The 26,219-nt window shown below is 37.0% G+C and overlaps 1 protein-coding gene across 1 annotated transcript in view; it reads right to left on the bottom strand.

Annotated features, from left to right (window-relative positions):
• SPATA17 (spermatogenesis associated 17) overlaps nucleotides 1-26,219 on the bottom strand; it is a 207,039-nt gene that overhangs the window by 165,933 nt on the left and 14,887 nt on the right. Inside the window, exon 4 of the mRNA XM_003930345.4 lies at nucleotides 8,842-8,892. Within this exon, the coding sequence (XP_003930394.3) occupies nucleotides 8,842-8,892 (51 nt within the window). The remainder of the gene's footprint in view (nucleotides 1-8,841; nucleotides 8,893-26,219) is intronic.

Raw genomic sequence — 26,219 nt, 5'->3', positions numbered from 1 at the left:
GCCAGGCATGGTGGCAGGTGCCTGTAATCCCAGCTACTTGGGAGGCTGAGGCAGGACAATCGCTTGAACCTGGGAGATGGAGGCTGCAGTGTGCTGAGACTGCACCACTGCCCTCCAGCCTGGGCAATGGAACAAGACTCCGTGTCTCAACAACAACAACAACAACAACAACAACAACAGCAACAATAACAACAACAACAATAAAAATAAAAAGAAAAAGAAATAAAGGAAAATTGAAGGCATGGAAGACAATTCCTTGTTAATAGTTCACTCAGTATTAACACTCTAAGTGTATGAGAGAGCACAGAAGTAGAACTCAGTTATTCACAATTATACTTGTATTAGAATGCTCAACATTCTAGAAAAGACTGTACAGTGAGCACAGAAATACAGGTTTACTAAATCTTTAAAGATTAGGAATGTAAAAAGTAGTAATATAACCCAAGTTTTCATTATTGGTACCACTGCATTGTCATGTCACAACCGCTTATATTTATACATAATGTTATATGAAAATATAGTTTCACACATAAAGGACATATATGTGAAAAGTTTAACTAGATATTTTTAACAAAAGATCCTGGATAATTATTTAATGTGCAGTTTTCTCTCTTTAATATTCTGTTTCCCCACTCTCACTGGCTTTCTCTACAAATCTATTTAATCATTTCATAATGATATTGGTTCTAGAAGTAGAAGGAGAAAGGACAAAATATACTTTTACATGGAGATGAAACATTAAAATATCTGTTCCATCATCAGATAAAAGCTTGATGTTGTCTAGATAGCCCCTTCTTTTCTTCCCTAGGCTGACATTTTGGGATACCCTTTTTTGTATGAATAAAACTGTTATTCATTCTGTATTCCCAGAACCATAACATTTCTAGGATATAAAACCCCTTCCGTATCCTTTCTGAATTAATTTACCTATCTAGCTCTAGCTATGTAATCTTGGGGTCATTATTCTAAACACAAATGATTACTTCCTAGTATCATTAATATGAAAATAGTATATAAGTACTTTAAGGGATTGAGATGAATCTTTATATATCTGACACATATTTAACCATTTTTAAGTAAAGCCACCATATAATCTTTTCTAACATTTTTGTATTTTAAACTGAGAAACAAAAGAAAATGGTTACTTGATATATCGAGTCAGATTAATTTTTGTAAATTAAAATTTTTATTATATATAGAGAAAGCTCTAAGGGGAAATGAGCCAATAATGTGATGTTATTTGGCAAATTTGTTGTTTTATGTGACTTTTGTTCTACTGTTCCTCTTGTTACTATTGCTTCTTTTTCCTAAATGTGAGCATTTCAATCTGAACAAAATTGTTTGGGGTGCTATAATCAAGTTAAATAATTTAAAACAATACAGAATCCATTGAAACTCTCCAGATTCTAGTGGAATTTCACCAAGTAAGTCTATGTGATTGATCAGTAACAGGTGCAAGGATTCCAGGGTAAAAGGAATTTTACTTGAAACCATTAATTACATCTGTAGTTCTTGAACATTCAGTAAGCTTTTGATTATTACCATTTTTTAATTCCTCACAGATCTTTGAAACTAAGATAAGAACATATGATGGAATTCATTTTAAAAGAGAGAGCTCTAAGATGCGGCACACCAGCACTTCTTGAAATTTGCATTCATGTGATACTGCGCCAGTTGTTGTAGGGCAGACAAGCAAATGAAGACTCAAGATGTATGAGATGACACAATGGAGGCTTTTCAAAGGCATTACAAGGAACAAATATTTCCCATAGAGTTTACCTTTGCTACGTTCCAGGGTCTGTGCCAGATTATATATCCCCATTGTGTTTAGTTTATTGAAGACCAGTATACTCTAAACATTAATTTAGAAACAGCAGTTGACTATATCAGTCCTAGTAACAATTTTGTGGTTGTTCCTAATATTTTTAAAATGTTAGAGTCCCCTTTTCTTTTCCATTGATGCTTCAGGGCCCAAAACTGGCACGGGAGAGGTATAAATGAAGCTAAATACAGACTTTTAAATTTCAAAATCTGTGTGATCTGCACCTGGGACTTCAAACAGGAAAGAAATGACAAATTCTCTATGTTATCATTTGTTACAACCTAAACAAAAATCCATTTACAATTGGAGCAGGAAGGGTGTTTCATCTAGGCTTATGATGGATGACAATTCCTGATGCTAGCAATAGGAACCGGGGAGGCCACAGCCTGAATATTCTTTTAGAAGGTGAGGATTTTTTTAAAAGAGTCATCTAATTCTGCCTACAAGGGGAAGCATGTGACACTGCATTGGAATGCCTCAACTTACTCCTTAACTAATTGTCACTTAGAATTCCTGCATAAAATGTACAACCAATATGGATGCTCATGAATTATCAGGCCATGAGGTCAGTTTTCCTACACCTCAGAGAATTGGTTATGACGATTACAGAGAAAAGTTAAAATATTTAAAATACTTTAGAATGATACCTAGAAAGTAGTAACTGCTATACAATTGTTACTTATTATTATTTACCAGTGGTTCTCACCTACCAAGATTTGGGAATAGATGACACGGGAATCTTTTTCTTGCCTAGCTTCAGAGATCCATTTTGTTTTTCAAAAATTAGCAGCCACATTAATTTACTTACAATTGAACTCTTTGTAAGATACTACAAGACAATAAACATTTCATATCAAAAACTGGTGTCAAAAGTATGAATGGCACCACAGACAACAATATGAAATGGGCATAAAACAAGTTGAAATGGACAAATTTGTCTTTTGAGTTTACTAACATTAGCATAAACTTTATTAAAGAAACAATTATGTTTTAGGAGAATTGTAGGGCATTCAGTTGAAAAGTGTTATATCCCACGTAGGAAAAAATAAGTCTAATTTCTCCCTCGCACTCTAGCACACTGTAATCTCATTCTTGGATCATTACTAATCTACTCCCCATCTTTCTTCTCTACAAAGCTCAATGTATCCAAATAATTGCAGCAGGAGTCAGACAAATGCCTCAGCAGATAGGGGCGGGTCCCTGGTGAAACTCCTCCTTCAAGCTGAAAACAGACGGAAGGCTGAAAGATGAGACTGCTGGTTCCAGATAAAACCTGTGACCTAGAGAGAGAACTTCTTGTTTGCCCACTTTTTCCCAATTGCTTCTTTCTCAATAATGTTTTTTAACCAGCTGAATATTGCCTTTTCCAGTACTACCTACAGCCCGCCCTTCCCCTATCCTGTGCCTATAAAAAGCCCAAACAGCCACACTGGGGAGATGACCGAATTTCGGGGGAGGGAGACCACCTTCAGGCAGCTGCTCCACATCACAGGCAGCAGTGGTGGGGCCAAGCCAGCCCCGGAGCCGCAGGCCAGAGCAGGGCAAGGGGCTGACCCAGCTGTTCACGTGCCACCATCCGGCTGCAGATGGTGGGACTAAAATCGAATTCGCATGTTGTAATACCCCTTCTGGGGCTCCGGGGTTGTGGGCACCCCTGTCTAGCATCACTGTGTTCCCCTCGGGGCAACAGAACTAGTCCAGCGGCAAGCCCTGCATGGAGCAGGCCCCTGTGCCGGTGTTGGGAATGGCTGGCCAGATCCCACACTCACTTGCTCACTCACACACCCGCTCTCCCCAGGGACTGTGTATGCAATCGCAGCGGCCAGGGGCTGGAGCACAAGCCAGGCACAGCCAGGCAGGCTGAGTAGACAAGTAGACAAGGCACCTCCTGCTATACAACCTCTGCAAAGCTGCCAAGAAAAATCCTGCATCACAAATCAAAGGAGCACTGACCTAGAAGAGGGTACAAATAAAATAAGAAGTCCTTAGAAAGAGCAAGAACCAAGGAAACAGAATCCACTGAAGTCTGGCCAGAGCCTAGCCTAACTTAAGTTCAGAATCTGGTGAGTTCCCTTTTTTAAATCCTTGCTTTCTCATTGGCAGTCATTTTGACTACAGTACACTCAGGTATCCCTCACCTATATCTCTTTATTCTCAAGGAATAAATTTCAGAATCTGGAGTCATTCTATTGGTAAAATAGAGACTTCAGTAACAAGGTTGAGGCTGAATGTATATAATCTTGGTCTTGGGTTATTTCCCCTTACAAATGTAAGAATTGGGTATAAGATATATTTCATTTTGTATGAGAAACTTCTTCCTGGATGGGGTCAGCTAATCAGCAAAAGCCATAAGCAAGAGAAAACACTAAATATTGAAAACCATGAATCAAGGTAATGGGAAAAAGGGACAAGAAATAGACCTTAGGATGGATAAAACAATTCCACTAAACTCTACTCTTATGCTACCTGGGGACATTTTTAAATGGGTTTTCCCCATATAAGTAATTCTTACCCTATCTTTAGAATATTGTCAGGAACCAGACGCTCTAAGCCCAGCATCTGGTGGGCTAAGGTGACACCCAAGTGCTCACTACATGGAAAATGGAGGGTCAGTTTTACACAAGGCTGTCGGAATATATACAACTCTACATCTAGATGATAGAGGGAGAGAAATGGCTTGAGCAACTGAATCAGCTCATGGAGTTTGCGTAAGATACTAAAAGCTGTTCCAAGTAAGAGAACTGAAAATAAAAGTTGGGAGCCAAATTTAAATGGGATCCACAATGGAGTAGACAAGATGCTGGAGGAAAAGCAGAACTCTCATCTGGAGTAAAGTCAAATTGAAGACTAAAATGGAAATAAAGTGTCACAGAGAAAGAGGAGGAATAGGGCCCCAGGAGCTAAGATAAAAATTTACTGAGCAATTTATTGCTATATTAATTGACTGTCACTGGCCTAGCAGCAAATCAGCAAGAGGGGTTTTGTAAAGGCATACTGTGGGTTCTGACAGCAGCTTATATCATAGCAAACCTCCTTCAAATCGGTATGTGTTATGATACTTCAGCAAAATCCTACATCTCATGAAGTCTTCCATTTACATGTGAACTGCATGCACGAAATTTTACCTTACCAAGTCCAGTTCACCTACATCACATAGCACAGTCAGACAACCAAAAAAGGCTTAAAGATCCCCCAGCAAAGGTTTAAATAATTTCCGACAAAGGCACTTTGAAACTTAGAAAAAATGTATTTAAAGCAAAGGACGTTTTTCACTCCTTGTTTAGAAAAGAATGGGCCAGCATTCATTGATTTATTCAAGGATATTTATTTAACCACCTACCACAAGCCAAGCATTGAAGATACAAAGATGAAGTAGACAGTATCTGGACCTCAAGAGACTTACAGTGTGTAGGGAGGCAGGGGGTGGTGGAGATGGAGACCAGCATGTAAATTAGTAAGGATAATAAAACATTACAGGTTCTATAACAGAAGTACGTCGATGGTAAAATAGGAACATAAAAAAGGAGAGTGATGAATTCTACAGGGGTAGGGGACTCATAAAGTCTTTAGAGAAAAGGTGACCCTTTAAAAAATAAATGCAGCAAATCAGGACATTAATATCTATTACATAAAAGAAAATCACATACATATAATTTGTTCTTCATTACAAAAGAGTGATATCTATTTAGGGATGGACAGGCTATAAATACATTTGTAAAACTCCTGTCATTTCAGAAATGCTCCACTAGCCTCTTTGACAGTTGAATACATTTTAGTTGTCATGGTAACAATCAATAGCCAAATATATAACTTATAATAGGCTTTGTTCACAAGGAAAATTAAGACAAAAGTTTTGTTCTTATGTATTGTACACGAAGGTGTTAGTCATAATTTGGGTACATATTTATCTTCCTGGATATTATTGGCCATACAGATACCCTTAGAGATTTTTTTTTTTTCTGAACACTCACCATTCACCTTTACATCTCTTCTAGGGTCGTTATTTTGAACTAAGTTACCAGGTAGCTTATTAACTGATAAAGCAGAATTGCATTTATTAGAAATAAAACTTCAGCTACTGGTATCCAGTCAGGGTTATACTCTTCAGATGTACACAACACAAAGGTATTTGGGCCACATATTGGTTTCTTTGGCCACTCACTCTTGCAAGTAGCAGAATTTTAAGAGCGTCATCTTGCAAAAATCCACTTACAAATAAATTAATCGAAGTCCACTGACAAATTCAGTTCTAATCACCGGTCACTTGGATCAACCAATGCTTATCTTTGTTAGGGAATCACTTACGGTCTTTATCCCAGTTGCCTCATTCCAGATTCCTCAATGTAGGAACATTCCTCAAGTTAGTAGTGCTCTTAAGCGTAAGTCTTCCCTCCCCTCACTTTAATCCCTACTGCATTCCCACCCCTACTCTTCTCTCCCCTGTGTGAAGAGAAAAGGTGATAAGAAGAGGATAGAACATAGGAGAGGTGGGGAGGGGAGAGTAGAGAAGGAGAAGAGAAAGGAAGGGGAAGGGGAAAAGGATCCAGAATGACTGGAGAGAGATTTTGTTGGAAAGGAGTATTGCAGGAGGAAGTGGGAGTGTGACTACTGCAATCTGCAGGGCAGACTACTGCAACAGGGAGAACACTTCGACCACAAGATTTACAAGCAAATCAAGAGTAAGGCAAAAGAGATTTTCTTTTACATGAAGATATAAACAAGGCTAGAAAGACTCTGAGGTGGAGAAGTGGGATAAAGGGGGGCATGGCTGAATAGTAGGTGAGAGAATCTTTTTCCCTGAAGTCAGTCTATTGTCAGGAGAGGAGGTTAAGGACATGCTACATGCTGGCAATGTTCAGGGACATAGCGGAGGGAAAGAAGCTAAATCACAGATTGGTTAACAAACATTTTCTTCCAACTGATCAGCAGAACAAGCAATTCAGCTAATTATTTCTGAGGTAAAGAATGGAAATTTGGAAGGAATGTGTCTGGCCTCGTCATAGGTAAAAAAGTGGGACATCCCTGTATATGTCTAATTGATACAAGAGGAGAATAACTTTTTTCTTTTTTATATTATTATTAATATTTTACAGTAAGCTGTTTCTAAAACACAAAAGGGTGTGGGGATTTCTTTTCTTTTCTTTTTTTTCCCTGAGACAGAGTCTTGCTCTGTTGCCCAGGTTGGAGTGCAGTGATGCGATCTCAGCTCACTGCAACTTCAGCCTCCTGGGCTCAAGGGATTATTCTGCCACAGCCTTCTGAGTAGCTGGGACTACAGGCACCCACCACCATGCCTGGCTAATTTTTGTATTTTTAATAGAGACAGGGTTTCACCATGTTGGCCAGGCTGGCCTCGAACACCTGATCTCAGGTGATCCACCTGCCTCAGCCTCCCAAAGTGCTGGGATTACAGGCATGAGCCACTGCACCCAGCCAGGTGTAGGAATTTCTTAACCTTTGTTGTTTTCCAGGATCACAGGACTCAGGTAAAATTCAACATTGTCCGTTGACATGAATCAAAGATTGGATGATGCTATTGGAAAATACAGCTTCAGTATAAGTTGGAATAAATAAAAAACTACCTTCCAAGGGACTTGTATTGATGTGAATTTCTTAAATTTATTTAGTCTAGCTAAAAGAAACCTTAATGATTAAAGCCAGACCAGAACTCCATATGAAGGTTTGAGGTGAAATAATATACAAAAGTACGTACCTTTCTAACCCTGTCTTCTGTGCTTCTCCCTAGTAGCACAGAAGAGAGGAAGGATCTCCTGCTACAATCTCCCCTGCTGATCAGTGGAGATAGCTAAACGGTCATTAACTGCTTTATGTTCTCAGTCATCTATGATTTTTTTTTACTTTGGAGACACATCTGATGTAAAGTAAGCAGCAAAGAATCAGTGATGTTTTAGTCTCAAAGGTTAAGCTTATAGCGAAGGTATACAAAATCTCTGAAATTCCCAGACCAAAGTATTCCCATTAAAAGAAAAAAAAAACTGAATTGTTTTCCTATATGAATATTACTGAGAAAAGTAAATAGCCCACTGCAGTTAAGAGTATCTGCCTCTGACTCAGAAGAAGCAGTAGGAAGATCTACTTCCTTTTACATTTTTTCTCAAACTCCAGTAGATCAAGCAGAGAGGAAGACGAAGAAATACTACAGTGAACTGGCTAGACTACCGGTACACTCACCTGAACAAAAAAGAGCCTCTTTCTAAAGCAAAATACATAGTCAATACAATGTTAACTTACCTGCTATGGTTGACCCCAGCACTTTCAGAAAGGATTTTACTACCTTGACTCACTCAAAATAAAATCCATCATTTGCAGAAGAACTAACAGATTAATGAAAAAGAATATAAAGCAACATAGATTTTAAGGACACTAATAAAATTCACTTAAGAAATTTCTCCATTTATAATAGCTTAGCAATTACATTATTATCCTACTGTCTGAAACAAAGGAAATCATATTTTTGTTGTGTCCATTCTTAAGATCAAAGCAGAAACCAAGTTCAAGCTCCGTAATTGTTAAATTCAGTTTTCTACTAGGAAAAATAACACATTAAAAGTGAACACAGAAATGATAGAAATAAAACTTCTAAGCTGGAAACTGACTTCATTACTGTTAAATCATATTAATAATTTCTAATTGATTTGCATTGGGCAGGCATCTTATATTCCAGAACCATGTTCGTCTATTTATCACAATGTATTCTATATGACATATGGAAACTAATACATTGCTTCATTAATATTTAAGTCTTTCTCTAGTTATGGCTCAGAGATATTTAACATTCTAAAACACAAGCATTTATAATTACATGTTTTACATTTTACTCTAATTTTTAATACTGCCAAGATTATTTAGCATAACTAACTTTTTAACTACATACTCTTTCTCTCTTTACCATTAGCATATCAATCAAATTTGCATTATTCTGCTTTGCTCATTTTATTAAAAGCAAATTCAGGGCACAATTGACTTTTCATTTGTTTAACAAGTGAAGAAATATTTACCCTGACAGCCATTGCATTGTAGAGATTCATCATCATAGTATAATATGCTACCTGTGAATCAAGAAGAAAAGATGGCATATATTTCAGTTACACAAAGACAGTGCAGCCTATTTTTACATATAAAAGATAAGAATCTTTATACATAATACATAATAAGAGTTCTAGCCTTAGAAAAATGAAATCAAACGTTGTATTGAAGAGATAGGCTTCCTAATACATAATGCAAGCTTAACCAGAAAAATCTATGGTAGTCAAACTAGGAGCTAATGGAGATATATGATCATAAAATGCTCTCCGCTGAGTTTGATAATCAATGGTGCTCTACTGAGAATAGAATAACAAAGCAGAAATATTCACAAGTGCTGGTGACATGTAGTATTGTATGATTTATTCACTGGGGTTCTTTTAGCCAAAACTCACAGAAACATAAAAGGAATTCATATTTCAAGACGTCTGGTTTAATGAAAAATTCAAAGAAATGCTGTCTTCAGTCGAAATCGTTCAAGGATATGGATGCAGTGATGGAGCAAAATTGTGCCTTCCAACCATCTATGCAAAATGTTATGTACTTAGCTGCCTCCTGAGTAATCCTTGGGAATTTTGTTTCATTTAATATTCATTTTAACACCATAAAATCATAAATACAATGAGATCATGTTACAGCAAATCCCTTGGTATAGTGAAGACTTCCTGAAGTGTTGGTTTCTCTCTAGTAAAGACACATTTATCTATTAATATACAAATTTAAATGATTTCAGTAAATCATTTAACAATGTAGCTTATTTCATTGAAAATATTACTTTAAATAAACCTTCCCCATCTGCTCTCTTAAGTAAAAATATAAAATTAATATAATTAATGACAGTACAATAAACAATAAAAACAATGAAATACATATGAGATATTATTAACTTTATTTTTATTCAACCAAAATTTATTCACTATAACTTGAGCCCAGGTAACAGGTATTACGTTTCAAGCAAAAATCAGATTAAAGTGCCTTAACTCTTTATAAAGGGGCTTTCTGCTCCATGACAAACAAAAATTCATATAAAAAGGTTTCACTGTAATTAGTGTTGTTTGAATTGCCTGGTCTGATCCAAAGCAAATTGTCTGTGGAGAGCAGCAGGGCTGGATTATTTATCAACAGTCTGAGCAATTAAGAAACAGTTGGTTGCAATATGTTATTTACAAATGAACACAATGGTGTTTCTTCATTTTAAATTCTCTTTCTTCATGATGGTAAGCAAGGCATAATTGGTGTGTGAGGTGATTTTAAATATTTAATATTGTACTTCTTGAAGTCATATTGAAGCAGACAGACATTGCTATTAAGCATTTCTATAAAGAAAAAATACATTGGATATTATATATTTCCAAAAGTTTGGGTTCCAAAAAAGATGTTTCTTGTCTTTATCATATCATTGTTTAGTTACCAGTAGAGTGTATGTGTGAGCTTTTGAGCCACAGACCTAAGTTCAATTCCTGACTTTGCTTTTAACAGCTGTGTGGCCTTGAACAACTTACTGAAAATCTCTCAGTCTTGATTTCCATGCTTATGAAATAGGTCATTACATATTTCATTGCTGTGAAGAGTAAAATGAGATACAGTATCTAAGGTGCTCAGGACATAGCTGGTAGTTGTTATGAAAGGGATTATCAGTAGTGCTCACATTACACATTTTGTAGTTAAAAGTATGTAATTCAACTATAAGTAAAATTCCAAAAAGTATAAAGGGCTCAATTTTATTACGAACTAACAGGAAAAAGAGATTCAGATTTTGAGCCTAAGAATTCTGAATCCTGTAGTTAAGAGGTAAGAAAGCACTTTGATTCTCACGTTATTCTTACGTGAACCACTAATTGATACCACATTTATTCTCAACTGTCTAGCCCAGATGCTTTAGAAAGTACTGAAAGAAGCATATGCAACACCATATTTTACTATTTCACTTACATGAGGTACTAAAATAGTCACATTCATAGAGACAGAAATTAGAAAGTGGTTACCAGGGACTGGAGGGAAGGCAGAGTTATCATTTAACGTGAACAGAGTTTCAATTTGGGAAGATGAAAAAGTTCTGGAGATTAACAGTGGTGATGGTTACATAACAATGTGAATATACTCAATGCCACTGAATAATACAAGTAAAAAGATGGAAGTGGTAAATTTTATGCTACACATATTTTACCACAAATTTTTAAAAAATTAAAAACATTACATGTGAATGAACTGCATTAACATAAGCTATCTAGGAGATAAATATAAACACTTTAAACTTATGTAAAATTTTATCTGTCTTTGTTTTTCCATTCTGAAAATGATTATTATTTATTATATTAACATTAACCCTTTGGGTTACCTGAACAGCTAAAATACAACTCAACGAAAAGCTCTTGTTCTTAAAAACTTATTTTCTAGGCCGGGCACGGTGGCTCAAGCCTGTAATCCCAGCACTTTGGGAGGCCGAGGCGGGTGGATCATGAGGTCAAGAGATCGAGACCATCCTGGTCAATGAGGTGAAACCCCGTCTCTACTAAAAATACAAAAAATTAGCTGGGCATGGTGGCGTGTGCCTGTAATCCCAGCTACTCAGGAGGCTGAGGCAGGAGAATTGCCTGAACACCCAGGAGGCGGAGGTTGCAGTGAGCCGAGATCGCGCCATTGCACTCCAGCCTGGGTAATGAGCGAAACTCCGCCTCAAAAAAAAAAGAAAAAAAAAGAAAAACTTATTTTCTAGAATTCTGTCCTAAAAGGTATTTTTTCATTCCATGAAATTGGGTGAGCAAAGCATATTATACCTACCAAATGTTAATAACCTATCAAAGAATGACAAGCCGGTTTCATGTCTCAGCAAACAAAATTCTTTTTCATTAATTACCTATTTTTAATCATCAAGATATCAAGTCTACTTTAAAGGGGAAGATTAAAAATCTGGGGTGAAAATTAAGTATTTAACAGAATTAGATTGTTTTATCGTAGTGGAAACACGGTGCTCAATTATTGATGTTCACCAAATGTTTGTTGAATAAATGAAGAAAAAGAGGGAGGGGAAAGAACAGGAGAGAAAGATAGGAAGAATTGATGTCTTGCATTTACATTAGATAGGAAGAATTTCTGGGATTAAAAAATAGCATTTGAACATTATGAACCATTTGTTAGCTATATGTGGCCTTTGTCATATTACCTAGCTCAATTTTTAGAAAGCTTATGAAATTTTTTAGAAGGAATATATTCCTTCTGAAAATGTAATTAATTTTCTGACTGGTTGATATTCACATAGATCTTTTAGACAGGGCTGCTATTCAATGGAATTAGACCAGAGAGGTCATGCTAATTATTTATAACTGGTGTCCTTTCTGATTTGTTGTCCACCAACTGTGATGGGTGACCCTACTGGATACATGGCTAAGTATTTTTAATGTTATCCTGCTTGTAAGACAAACTTCTGAGAACTCAGTTTCACCAATGGCTATGTTGGTTTTCTATTTTATGTTGAGGATTTGATGCTTTCATTTTTACTTACCATTTCCAATTACTCCGTGGGCTTTGTCAAGTCTTCTTTTCCCCTGACTGAACAACTTACAATCTTCATACCTGCTTATTCTTATGTTTAATCCATTTGGAACAGCTCTTCTAGATTAATTTTGTAAAGTATTGCTTTTATCAAGTCCTTCTTTGAATTTTTAAAATCATAGACTTTCAATAGTTTCCAATTGCTTAAAGCAAGGCATCCTGGGCTGGGCGCAGTGGCTCACGCCTGTAATCCCAGCACTTTGGGAGCCCGAGGCAGGTGGATCACAAGGTCAAGAGATTGAGACTATCCTGGTCAACATGGTGAAACCCCATCTCTACCAAAAATACAAAAAATTAGCTGGGCATCGTGGCACGTGCCTGTAATCCCAGCTACTCAGAAGGCTGAGGGCAGGAGAATTGCCTGAACCCAGGAGGCGGAGGTTGCAGTGATCCGAGATCGAGCCATTGCACTCCAGCCTGGGTAACAAGAGCGAAACTCCGTCTCAAAAAATAAAAAATAAATAAAAAAAAAAAAAACAAGGCATCCTAATTGGGCTGATTTATATAACTAACACACTTGAGTATTTCAGATGACTAGGGGAGAGAGAGAGAGAGAGAGAGAGAGAAAATTACAAGCTAAGGCACATGACACTTCACTTTTTAAATTTCTCTAGTAGGATAATGATTACTGATGAGAGTATATCCCATATTTAAGTTTTGTTTTTGGCTATCAAGTGAATTACAGTGGGGCAAGGAATAAAAGAGAATTGCTCTCTTACAGGTCAAAGTGATAACCAAAATTCACCAAAATCAAGTGCCGATCATTTTTATTCCAATTATCCCTCCCTATTCCTTTCCCTTAAATTTCAATCTGATCAAATTACTGGATGCATTTTTCTTCTCCACTTTCATATTTATATTACTTTGCTTGCCTGAAATGCCTTACCAGTCCTTTTTAGCTGTCCAAATCCTATCTCCCCTGTTTTCCTTACAAGCATTTGTTTATAGAAGAAGCTACCTTATCTCCCCTACTATGAGTACTACCAAGTGGAATAAGACGATAACATTCTCCTAACTCCAAGGGTATTTTCAAACCATTTCAAACCAGTAGGAATAACTTCTTTAAATAAAGAAATAAATAACAGAACCCACTTTTAGTCTGAGGCTTTTCAACTTTACTAGTCTCTATCCCTTTTTGGTGTTGTTATCCTTCCTTAAGCTTCTGGATCATACTATCCTCTATCTCTCCTTCTTGCCCTCCCAACTTGCTCCTGATACAGGTTATAAAGATTTCAGGTGGCCACAGTTGCTCACGTCTGTAATCCCAGTACTTTGGGAGGCTGAGGCAGGCAGATCATTGGAGGTCGGAAGTTCAAGACCAGCTTGGCCAACATGGTGAAACCCTGTCTTTACTAAAAACACACACAAACACACACACACACACACACACACACACACAAAAATTAGCTAAGCATGGTGGTGGGTGCCTGTAATCCAAGCTACTCAGGAGGCAGAGACAGGAGAATCACTTGAACCCAGAAGGCGGAGGTTGCAGTGAGCTGAGATCATACCACTGCACTCCAGACTGGGCCACAGAGTGAGACTTCATCTCAAAAAAAAAAAATAGATGTTGACACCTAGGTTAAAGTCTTACTGTTCATCGGAACTTCTGCCACTATCCCAAGACTTTTCATATTCATATGAACAGCACAGTCAATTACCTAATCTCACAGTCACCTACCTTTTCCAGTCCCAATGACTCCCCCACTTCAGTTTAGCCTTATATTCCAAAGAATGTTACAGACTTTGTCAACTATGATTGTTCCTTGTTTTAAACCCAGACTGCAAATTCTTCCCCATCAAGCCCAGGAGGCTTAATTTCTATTAGAAGACTGTTTCACCTAATCTAAACAGATCTAGTACAAATCTCTTCTTTTCCTCAGTTTAAAAATCCTTCACATATTTTCATATACAATATACAATAACTGCATGTTTTTTTGGTTATATGTACATACCATAAGTTATTTAATTTTTCCTTTATTGTTGAGTGTTTTGGTTGAAAACCAAGAAAATATGAGCTTCAAGGATGAAATGATCAAGCATTTCAAGAGCAAAACATTTAAAGTAATATATAATTATTTTGAGTAACATATCTAAATAACTTGACAAGATCGGCTGGCATCATTTGCTAGACTGAACAATATAAAAGAAATATATGCATTAAAGTGATAAGAATGAAACCTTTAGAAGCCATGCACAATGGACACGTCTAATGAGCCTGAGCTTTTGTTATTTTCCATTTTAGGGCCATCCACATTTCATAATTTTGAGTATAATTTTAAAATTAATTTCCAATCAAGTAATTATAAGTATTTTGTGCATATGCTTTGCCTTGTTTGCCGGCAATTGATAACAATTTGGTCATTATTAACAATTCTTTTTTCTTTTTTTTTGAGACAAAGTTTCCCTCTTGTCACCCAGGCTGGAGTGCAATGGTGCGATCTCGGCTCCCTGGGATCTCCACCTTCCGGGTTCAAGAGATTCTTCTGTCTTGGCCTCCCAAGTAGCTGGGATTACGGGCACCTGCCATTATGCCTGGCTAACTTTTTATTTTTAGTAGAGACAGGGTTTCATCATGTTGGCCAGGCTGTGGTCTTGAACTCCTAACCTCAGGTGATCTGCCCACCTCGGCCTCCCAAAGTGCTGGGTGGGATTACAGGTGTGAGCCACCACACCAGCCTCAACAGTTCATTTTAAAAATACTATTATTTCCTTAAAAAAAATTAAAAGCCAATTATATTCTTTCTCCTGGTTACTAGTAATATCATATTTAAGATTAGGTGAACCAAATCGAAACTTATAATTGTGATGAAAATGTGTTGTTAAAGTTTTAAATTAATATTAGTAACTCCGAGTCCTAAGTTGTTCTGCATTTGGAGTTAGAACCTAAGCAGGGAGGGGGAAAATATATATATATATATAGTTTCAGTTTTCTGGTATGACATGTGAAGGATGATGCCTTGTTATCTTATAACTGATTTGGAATTCCTATGAAGAAAAATATTAAAAACATTGGGCATTTTATCATCTAAAAATAAACGTGTTCATCTAATGAACAGAAATAAAAACGTCTATGGAAGTAAGTATGACAATCTCTTATCAATTTTAAAACTAGTGTCTGGTATTTTATACATTTAGCCATCCACAAAAAGAGCAAATTGTTGGCATTTATTGTAACAACATACAATGGAATTTGATGGTACATGTCATCTTTTGTGCCATTTAAAGTAGATAAAACTTTCATTGTTCTTCTTTTAAATAATCAAATATGAAACTGTTGAAAAAAGTATTATAAGCCATATATGAATACTGGGAACCTTGATATCATCAATATATACTGTTATTTTTATAATTTAAATGATTTATCTTTTTCTCTCTTTTTTTTTTTTTTTTTTTTTTTTTTTTTTTTTTTTTGAGATGGAATCTCACTCTGTCTCCCAGGCTGGAGAGCAATGGCACAGTCTCGGCTTACAGCAGCCTCTGCCTCCCAGGTTCAAGCACTTCTCCTACTTCAGCCTCCGGAGTATCTGGCATGTGCCACCATACCTGGCTAAATTTTTTTTGTATTTTTAGTAGAGACACGGTTTCACCATGTTGGTCAGGCTGATCTCAAACTCCTGACCTCAAATGATCTGCCTGCCTCGGCCTCCCAAAGTGCTGGAATTACAGACATGAGCCACCGCGCCCAGCCATAATTTCTCTTTTTAATCATAATCAATCTTCGTAAATTAAATAGTTCTACCATAGGCTATTAATACATTTCAACAAAAAGTTTAATTAAATTGAATTTTAATGGGGTTGCCATACATACGTTATTCACTAGATGATCTCAATTTAAAAACAACATTGACCTGTCTAGGACTACAGTTATATATAATTATTTTATAACACATCATATCAAACTAATTATGTACTACAATAGCCTTTATACTTCTCTGCTGTCAGACTATGGTGATTCAAAAATAGCACATTTGATATTAAACATAATGTAAATTAGGTAATAATAAAATACTAAAAAGGAAAGCAAATTTAAGAGTATAATAAAATGCATACAAGCCATCATATGCAGTTTTTACAGATAAATTCACTCAAAGAATGCACAAATTGTTAGTGCTCTAAAAGGGGCAAATGAAAGGATATTTCTTCATTTTTCTGGTACTATTGCTTAAAAGAATGACTTATTTTTATTTCCCCATTTATGAAATGAAGCAGTAAGGGTAAAGAAAAGCTAACCAGAACACTACACAGCTAAAACGAGATAGGTCCCAAACAGTAGGACCATTTGAGTGTACAATGAAATGGACAGGCCACAGTCAAATTATACCAGGAGTTCAGCATGCGTAAAATTCATGTGTACTGAGCACACGCACCAGTTGACAATAAGCTTCTTATTAATAAAAAGAAGAATCAGAGCACATCCTCAATAATAGCAAAGGGTTTTCACAGTTGTGACCCAACATTTCTGTACCTCTAAGATAGGCAAATTTGGGTTATGTTGCTAAATATAGCAGCATGAAAGTCAGCAAAAAGGCCTAAAATGGAAGTTGAGAAGAAAAATAAAGACAACAGTCATACAGGAAGCAAAAAAGAGGCAAACAAATCACAAAACAAGACTGGAATAGCTCCATTATTGTGGGTTAATGAAGTGACTGTAGTGCAGAGCACATGACCCTTTAGGACTTGATAAGCTATTTGATGTCACCATGAGAATTATTTAAAAGCTGGATAGAAATAGTTTGGTATGGGAGAATTTTGAGGAAAGTTGTCTTTCCTTACTCAAGAGATCCTAGAACTTCTATCTTTTCACAGTCCTCTTTCTCCTTGAACTTCTTCACATTTGATACTCTTGACAACTCCAAGTTTCCTGTAAGTTTTCTCCTCTGATTCCTGTGATACTGTGTCACTCATTTTCCTCTTACTCTGATTTTTAATTCCCTTTCCTCTTCCTAAGTCCTACCTAATGCATTCCATAAGCCTCAGTTCTTAGACACTATTCTGTATTGTTCACATACTTTTTTTCATTAGGTAGAAAATCCTATCATCTTATAACTATGGATCTAGAACCTTTAAGTCCAGCGCTGACCTTTAATCTAAGCTCCCATTCAACAGTGTGGTTTAACAAATATTTGTTGAGTTCTCGTTTTGATGTGCCAGAGATTTTGCTGAGTTTGCACTATCGCCTTACAAGATATCACCACATGGAGGTGTCCTAACATCATCACAAACTCCAAAAGCTCCAAACATCTTTTTCTAAGCATCACCGAGTAACCCATTCGGAATGTTTCTTATAAACATCCTTGCTTTTGTTATCTTTATAACTATCAATCAGCTTTGCTGAGATAAAAATACAACTATTGCAGTAGGTTGCAAAACAAAAGAAGTTGATTTCTTACTCACATTACGCGTGAGCTAAGCTACGTCCCACACATCTCTTCATTTCAGCCCTAAGGTTGAAGGAGCAACCTGGATCTGAGGTATGCTGTTCTTTTGCCAGAGGGGAAGACTGAGAACACAGCTCTGAAGCTTCAGTTTGGGTGTGGCATATATCCCATCTGCTCAAAACACAGCCAAGCCCCAGATCAGTGGGATGGGTATGAATCATCCTTTTTATGAAGAAGGGGAGATAGGATGACTAATTTTGAACAAAAATACAATCCACTCTGGCACATATTGATATTAATCATCATTGACATTGACCATAACAAACATCTTCCAGCTTGTATCCCTGTGAATCACTTATTTATCCAGTTGGTAAAAATTTCAGTAGGCCTTTTATGTGTCAGTTACTGTGATATAATAAATAGACTCATCACTGCTACTCGGGAGCTTCCAATGAAATGAGAGATGTAAATAAACCAATGTATCAGTGAGACAAATACCTACATGACAAGCTCTTAAGACAAAACTAGTATTTTCAGTGTTCCTGAATTTTACTTTCTACTAAGATCAGGAAAGGTTGATCTTCAAGTAAAGTCTTGAGGGATACATAGGAATTCAGACCAACGAGAGGCATGTAAGAGTGAAGAAAAGCATTCCAGGCAGAGGGAAGCGCATTTGCCAAAAATCTTTAGGTGATCAGGACACTGCACATTGGGGCAATGGCAAGTGGTTGAATATGACTAGGGCATATTTATATAGGTATAGCAAGTGATGTTAGATAAGAAGCAATGGTCAGACCATAGAAGACCTCACATGTAATGTTAAAAATCAAGGACTTTACCTTGTGTGCTATGGGAAGGAGGACTACAGGCATGGCAGCAAAATACAGTCAGTTTAGATTGGAATCAAGAGGCTTTTAAGAGGGAAAGTAAAAACGATTTTATGAGCAATAGAAGGTGGCGGACAGGGAACGCGAGGTGAAAAAGAGTCTAAGGTGACTGTTTCTCAGGGTTGGATTTCTGGTTGAATGGTAGTACTCTTTACCTGAAAAAAGGAATATAGGAGGACCCAATTTGGGCCACTCAAGGGACATCCAGAGAAGATGTTTAATGTGCATCTATAATCAGGAGTTGAGAACCCTAGGCACACAATTTAGTCTCCTCGAGTACCAATTTCTTCATCTGTAAAACAGATACCACCTGCACATTCTTCTTAACAGAACCATTGCTCATGACATAATGAGACAATCATTGTTAAAAACTATTCTAAAATAAAAATCCCTTCAAAAATATATTAATATAAAATTATTTTATTAAAGTCACACTGAACTCCTTACTAACCTTCTGTTATTTCCCACTATCCACATAATTTAGAGCAACTATGCAATTATTTCTGTATATGTTATGCTCATTCCTAATTTCAAAATTTCATTCATTAAGAGTCAGTTCAGGTGACCTGAATACTTATTATCTCTGTGTGTGTGTGTGTGTGTGTGTGTGTGTGTGTGTGTGTGTGTTGATGGGCAATGTCTCTTTAAATTGACTTTCTTTTTAAATTGTTTTACTTAATAGATAATACATTCACATTGTTTAAAATTAAAATGCTACAAAAGAGTTAACATTGAAGTCACTTTCCTATACCTGTCCCTCGAATACTCAGTTCTCTTCCCCCAGGCAGTTAATATCATCAGATTTTTTTGTGTGTAATCTTTCCAGAGATCTTTCCAGAGATCTAATTCAGTGGCTTTCAAATCATGCCCTGGTAGCTCAGGTGACAACAGAAAACACAGGGAAAGAAATGAAGCAGTTGCATTTGTCTAGCTTCCAAAATAGTTTCACCATGTTGGCCAGGCTGATCTCAAACTCCTGACCTCACGTGATCTGCCTGGCTTGGCCTCCCAAAATGCTGGGATTACAGGAGTGAGTCACTGCACCTGGTTGAGAACTCTTTTTAATCCAACATATAAGAGTTTATACATTTTGGTAACTGTTTTCAAAATATTCACCTTGGGAATGTGTATTTATTTTAATGAGGCTGGGGTTGCTGAAAAAAAAAAAAAAAAAAAAACTTATACAAAAGCTAGCTGGGTGTGGTGGTGGGCACCTGTAATCCCAGCTGATTGGGAAGCTGAAACAGGAGAATCATTTGAACCCAGGAATATCTTATATGCATAAATACAGTCAACTGTTTTTGTCCGTACCATTAACATACAACTTGAACTTTTAAAAGTATTTTTTATCAACGACCCCAGCATCATCAAAATAAGCACACATTCCCAAGGTGAATACTTTGAAAACAGTTACTGAAACGTATAAACCCTTACATGCTTGATTAAAAAGAGGTCTCAGCTGTGCGCAGTGACTCACGCCTGTAATCCCAGTGTTTTGGGAGGCCAAGCCAGGCAGATCACCTAAGGTCAGGAGTTTGAGACCAGCCTGACCAAATGGTGAAACCCCATCTCTACTAAACATACAAAAACTAGCCAGGCATGGTGGTGGGCACCTGTAATCCCAGCTACTGGGAGGCTGAGGCAGGAGAATCGCTTGAACCTAGGAATGTCTGATATGCATAAGTATACTCTACTTTCTTTGTCCATACCACTGACATACAAACTCAATCACTTATAAATAATGGGACCTTAATTCCTTTGTCATCCTGTTTAAGTAATCTGATGCTATCAAAAATTGGTTTGAAGAAGCACCTAGTGAGAAAATTAAGGACTATTTGAGCACCAAACCATTTAGTGATAGTAGGTGACTATAACCCACCCATTGAATAAAACAGAAATCCATGATTTCATACTCATATAAATACATGAATAAATAAATAAATGGAAGAGAAGGAAAATCTCTTACAGCAGAATGCTGGTAAGGAAATGTAGGAGAAGTGATGGAATTAGAAAATCACTGTTGGACAAATATAGTAATAATTGATTTTGGTAAGAATCACCATTGGATGCTAAACCTAGCACACAAAAGTTTAATGAGAAAGAAGAGGTATACATATTCTTTAAATATCCCCTCATAAGAGACAATAGTAAACTGACAGTGTAGAAACTTGAGAGACAAGACTTTAAACAGTCGAAGTTAACAACACTTACTGAACAAAATGATGACATATGCATCATAATACAATGTATTGAGATGTATTTCGGCTAAAATACATAACCAGAATCTAACACTGAAGAAACACTAGCAAACAAAAATTGCGAAATAATCTGAAAAATAACTATTCTGTAGTCTTAAAAAATATTAGGGTTATAAAAGTTGAGGATAGACTAAATATTCTTTCTAAATTAAAGGTGACTAAAGAGATACAACTGCTAGATATGAACTACAAAGTGAAATCCTAGTTTGTATCCTGGAAAAGATTTTTGCTAAAAATGACATTATTGGTGCAATCAATAAAATATAAATAGAGTCTATAGATTAGATAATAGTTTTGTACAGATGTCAATTTCCTGATTTTAGGATTGTAATACGATTATGTAAACAATATGTATGGGATATATTTAGAGATAAGGGGGCATAACTTCTGCAATTTTGTGTCAAATGAATAAAATAATGCATACAGAGGAAAATGTATATAGAAAAGAGGAAATAATGTTAATTTTTTCACTTGATTAAAAAAATGTAATTGGAGAATATATGGGAGTTCTTTGTATTATTTTTGCAACCTTTCTGTAAACCTAAATTTTTTCAAAATTTAAAATTTCTTCTAAAGTAGCCTGATGTCAATTATAATACAATAAAATTTTAAAAATCATATGCCACCTGAGCATAGTGGCTCATGCCTGTAATCCCAGCATTTTGGGAGGCCAAGCCAGGCAGATCACCTAAGGTCAGGAGTTTGAGACCAGCCTGGTCAACATGGTGAAACCCCATCTCTACTAAACATACAAAAACTAGCCAGGCGTGGTGGCGTGCATCTGTAATCCCAGCTACTCAGGAGGCTGAGGCAGGAAAATCGCTTGAACCAGGTAGGCGGAGGTTGCGTGAGCCAACATCACACCACCACACTCTAGCCTGGGTGAGAGAGCAAGACTTAGTCTAAAAAAAAAATAAATAAGTAAATATAAATAAATAAATACATACATAAAAATCATATGTCAAAATTAGAAAGAAAGTAGAAAAGGAAGGGAGAAAGAACATGGAAAAAGAAAATTTTTATTTAAAAATAGTGTTTAAAAGCCAATAGAAATTTCATATACAAAAGAAGTACTGATATTTGATTACATTGTTTCCATACTTGTGGGACAAATGGACCCAAATGTGAAATAAAGATTCTGCATTAAGCTGGTAATCGCAGCACTTTGGGAGGCTGAGGTGGGTGGAACACAAGGTCAGGGGTTCGAGACCAGCCTGACCAATATTGTCTCTACCTAAAAATACAAAAATTAGCCAGGCGTGGTGGTGCACACCTGTAATCGCAGATATTTGGGAGGCTGAGGCAGGAGAATAGCTTGAACCCTGGAGGCAGAGGTTGCAGTGAGCCAAGAGCATGCCATTGCACTCCAGCCTGTGCAATAGAGAAACTCTGTCTCAAAAAAAAATAAAAATAATAACTTTTAAAAAAGATTCTGCATTAAATCTTATAAATTAAGTTCAGATAAAATGGAATATACACTGTAGCCAATGGAATTATTTGGTTTTATATGTCTTTCAATAAAAAATATGGGTCATTTGTATGTATACCAATAAAAGGTTATTACTAAAATGGCTGGGCATTCAAATTGAAAAAATAAAAGAAGAAAATCAAATATCTTCTTCACTGTTTAAGCGTATGACATTATGCCCAGGAAACATCTATAACACTTCCTTCTGTCTGACTTCATCTGCTTCCATTGGCTCTCTATCCAATGTCAGCAATTGTCAAAGAGTCTTAAAACTTTTGTTTCTACAACCACACTCATTTTCTTCAGAAGAGCGTCTTATGAAGATTATGCAGATTTAACTCTTCAGCAATAAGTGAGTATATATTTAACTATATTAATTTTAATATATATGCACAGAGACATAGACAGTAATAGAGAAATACAAATTATCCTGATTACCTTTAATATTCTAAAATATTGAGTTCTAGATTCCAGGGTCATGCATTAAATAGCAGTTTTGACGGACTGAAGGTGAATCCAATATCTGCCCTTAAATGCTGAAAGTCTCTTTTCCCTTTTCAGTTTTCTTTCCTATTTATTATAAATACAGCTTTAAAGACATGTATCTTTGTGTTTCTTTGCTTTCCTCCAAATGTCTACAGTCCCTAATTCTAAGAAAGACAAACTTCAAAACGTAGGAGGTTTCCTGAGTCACTGTTTAAAAATTATATGTCTATCTATATCCATGAATCCATACATCACACTCATTCACACTACAATCACATGATAATCCATACATGAAATCATCATGTGATTATCCACCAGTGAGAGAAATATGAATTGGAGCTAATTTGATTTGAAAATCTCATATATATCCAAAGGACTATTAATCATTCTTCTATAAGGACACATGCACATGAACGTTCATTGCAGCACTGTTTACAATAGCAAAGACCTGGAACCAACCCAAATGCCCATCAATGATAGACTGGACAGGGAAAATGTGGTACATATACACCATGGAATATTACACAGCCATCAAAAATGATGAGTTCCTGTCCTTTGTAGGGACATGGATGAACCTGGAAACCATCAGTCTTAGCAAACTGACACAAGAACAGAAAATCAAACACCGCATGTTCTCACTCATAGGTGGGTGTTGAACAATAAGAACACATGGACACGGGGAGGGGAGCACTACACACTGGGGTCCGTTGGGGGGAAATATGGGAGGGATGGGGTGGGGTGGGGAGGTGGGGAGAGATAACGTGGGGAGAAATGACAGATATAGCTGAGGGGAAGGAAGGCAGCAAATCACACTGCCATGTGTGTACCTATGTAACAATCTTGCATGTTCTTCACATGTACCCCAAAACCTAAAATGCAATAAAAAAATTTAAAAAAAGAAAATCACTTATATTACTCCAAGCAAACTGCCTCAATAGTTTTTGAATACCAACAACAGCATCACAAATGAAAAACTACCATTTTTGGTCGGGCATGATGGCTCACGCCCATAATCCCAGCACTTTGGGAGTCCGAGGTGGGCTGATCATGAGGTCAGGAGATTGAGACCATCCTGGCCAACGTGGAAAAACGCCGTATCTACTAATAATACAAAAATTAGCTGGGTGTGGTGGCGCATGCCTGTAATCCCAGCTACTCAGAAGGTTGAGGCAGGAGAATTGCTTGAACCCCAGGAAGTCGGAGGTTGCAGTGAGCCGAGATAATGCCACTCTACTCCAGCCTGGCGTGATCTCGGCTCAGACTCTACAAAAGACTCTGAAAAAGAAAGAAAGACTCTTTTTCAGCCAGATTCGGAAAAAGAAAGAAAGAGAGAGAGAAGGGGAGGGAGGGAGGGAGAGAGAAAGGAAAGAAAGAGGGCAGAAAGGGAGGAAGAGAGGAGAGGGGAAAGGAAGTGGGGAGGGGAGGAGGGAGGATAAAAGAACGGAAAAAAGAAAGAAAAACTATCCTTTTTGAGCACCAACTACGTGCCACTCACAGTTCCAGTATTTTACATACAGTGTTTCACTGAATTTTCACAAAAATCTGCCAAACATCTTATCCTCATTTTAAAGACAAGGGACAAAGGAAGGTCCACACAGGTTAAATAACTTGCTCAGAGTCATCAAAACTCCATCATCAGGTCTAAAGCCTGTGCTCTTTCTACAGTTCAGTGAGTCAAAAGGTAGGAACAAGACTCAGAGATACTGCATGTTAAATGCTTGCCACAGTGCCTGGCACCTAGCATATATTCTGTAACTATTAGGTACATTTTCTTCCCAATTTTTCCTTTTCAAAATGTTAAGCAGAAACAGAAATAGAGGCATTTGATTTTAGAATACTTTAAAGAGCTACTTTTTTAAATGATGCTTTTAACCAAAATCAAGACAGGAAAGGGGGGGGGGAAGTTTGGATGGGCGTGGTGGCTCACACTTGTAATCTCAGTACATTGGGAGGCCAAGGCAGGCAGATCACCTTAGATCAGGAGTTCGAGACCAGCCTGGGCAATGTAGTAAAACCCTGTCTCTACTAAAAATACAAAAAAATTAGCCGAGCATGGCGGCTGGAACCTGTAATCCTATCCTAGCTACTTGGGAGGCTGACGTAAGAGAATCACTTGATTCCGGGAGGTGGAGGTTGCAGAGAGCTGAGATCACGCCATTGCACCACTCCAGCCTGGGGGAAAGAGTGAGACTCCATCTCAAAAAAATAAAAATAAAAAGTTAGACATACTATATCAGAGTGATTACCAATCGGTATCAATTTTTGGCTTCTACCTGGTAAAGGGAGCACAGCATATTAGAAACAGAATTGGTGGTCATTCTTCTATTCCTCTATATAAGTGCTAATTATCTGGTATATGCCAGGCACCAGGCTCTGAGAGTGCAACACTCATGAGACATGGTCTCTGTCCTTACGGAGATTAGGTAGAGGATCTTGCCAATTATCAGACAACTGTGCCTAATGTAAAAAATTCTGTAACATCTGGAAGGTTGCTATGTATACTAAATATACCAGTATCTGTTCATGGGCGAGTGTATGAGACTCAGTTACCTAGCCTGCCAAATGAGTACAATAGTTACTTTTAATAAGCATCATAATAGACAAATTAAATAATTACACAAAATGCCTGGTATATAGCAGGTGTTTAATAAACAATAGTCTAAAAGCACCATGTAATCTTTTTTGCTTTCCAATAATAATTATTTGCAAATACATTCACAATATACCCACAAATATACTTAACTGTCTATAAAAAAAACCCATTCTGGAAAAATATATCATTTATTAAATTATTTCAATTTCATTTACACCCATAAAACAAAATGTATCAGAAAGTCCTGAAGAAATGACAGAAGGCAGCTTATTGCTAGCCTTGACCAATTTGGCATCCTTATGAGGATATTTATTGCCTGCGTTCTGGGCAAGGTATTAGCCTAAAGCAGGCATCCCCAAACTTTTTATACAGGGGGCCAGTTCACTGTCCCTCAGACCGTTGGAGGGCCGCCACATACTGTGCTCCTCTCACTGACCACCAATGAAAGAGGTGCCCCTTCCTGAAGTGCGGTGGGGGGCCGGATAAATGGCCTCAGGGGGTTGCATGGGGCCACCCGCGGGCGGTAGTTTGGGGACGCCCGGCCTAAAATGTTGGTGATCCTAAAAGGAAGTGGGCTGCAGTGCCACTCTCAAAAAGCTCACCATCTACAAAGTACAGAAAAACATCAATAAATGAGTATAAATGCATATACTGTGAAAGTTACTTTAAGCAAAAATAATATCAGTGCAGTTTGGGTACCAAAAAAATGAGTCAATTCTCCATGGAAA

Source organism: Saimiri boliviensis, chromosome 14 (genome assembly GCF_048565385.1).
Source record: "Saimiri boliviensis isolate mSaiBol1 chromosome 14, mSaiBol1.pri, whole genome shotgun sequence".
Classification (NCBI taxonomy): Eukaryota; Metazoa; Chordata; class Mammalia; order Primates; family Cebidae; genus Saimiri; species Saimiri boliviensis.
The sequence above is the reverse complement of the archived record's forward strand: the minus strand, read 5'-3'. Positions and strand labels throughout refer to the sequence as shown.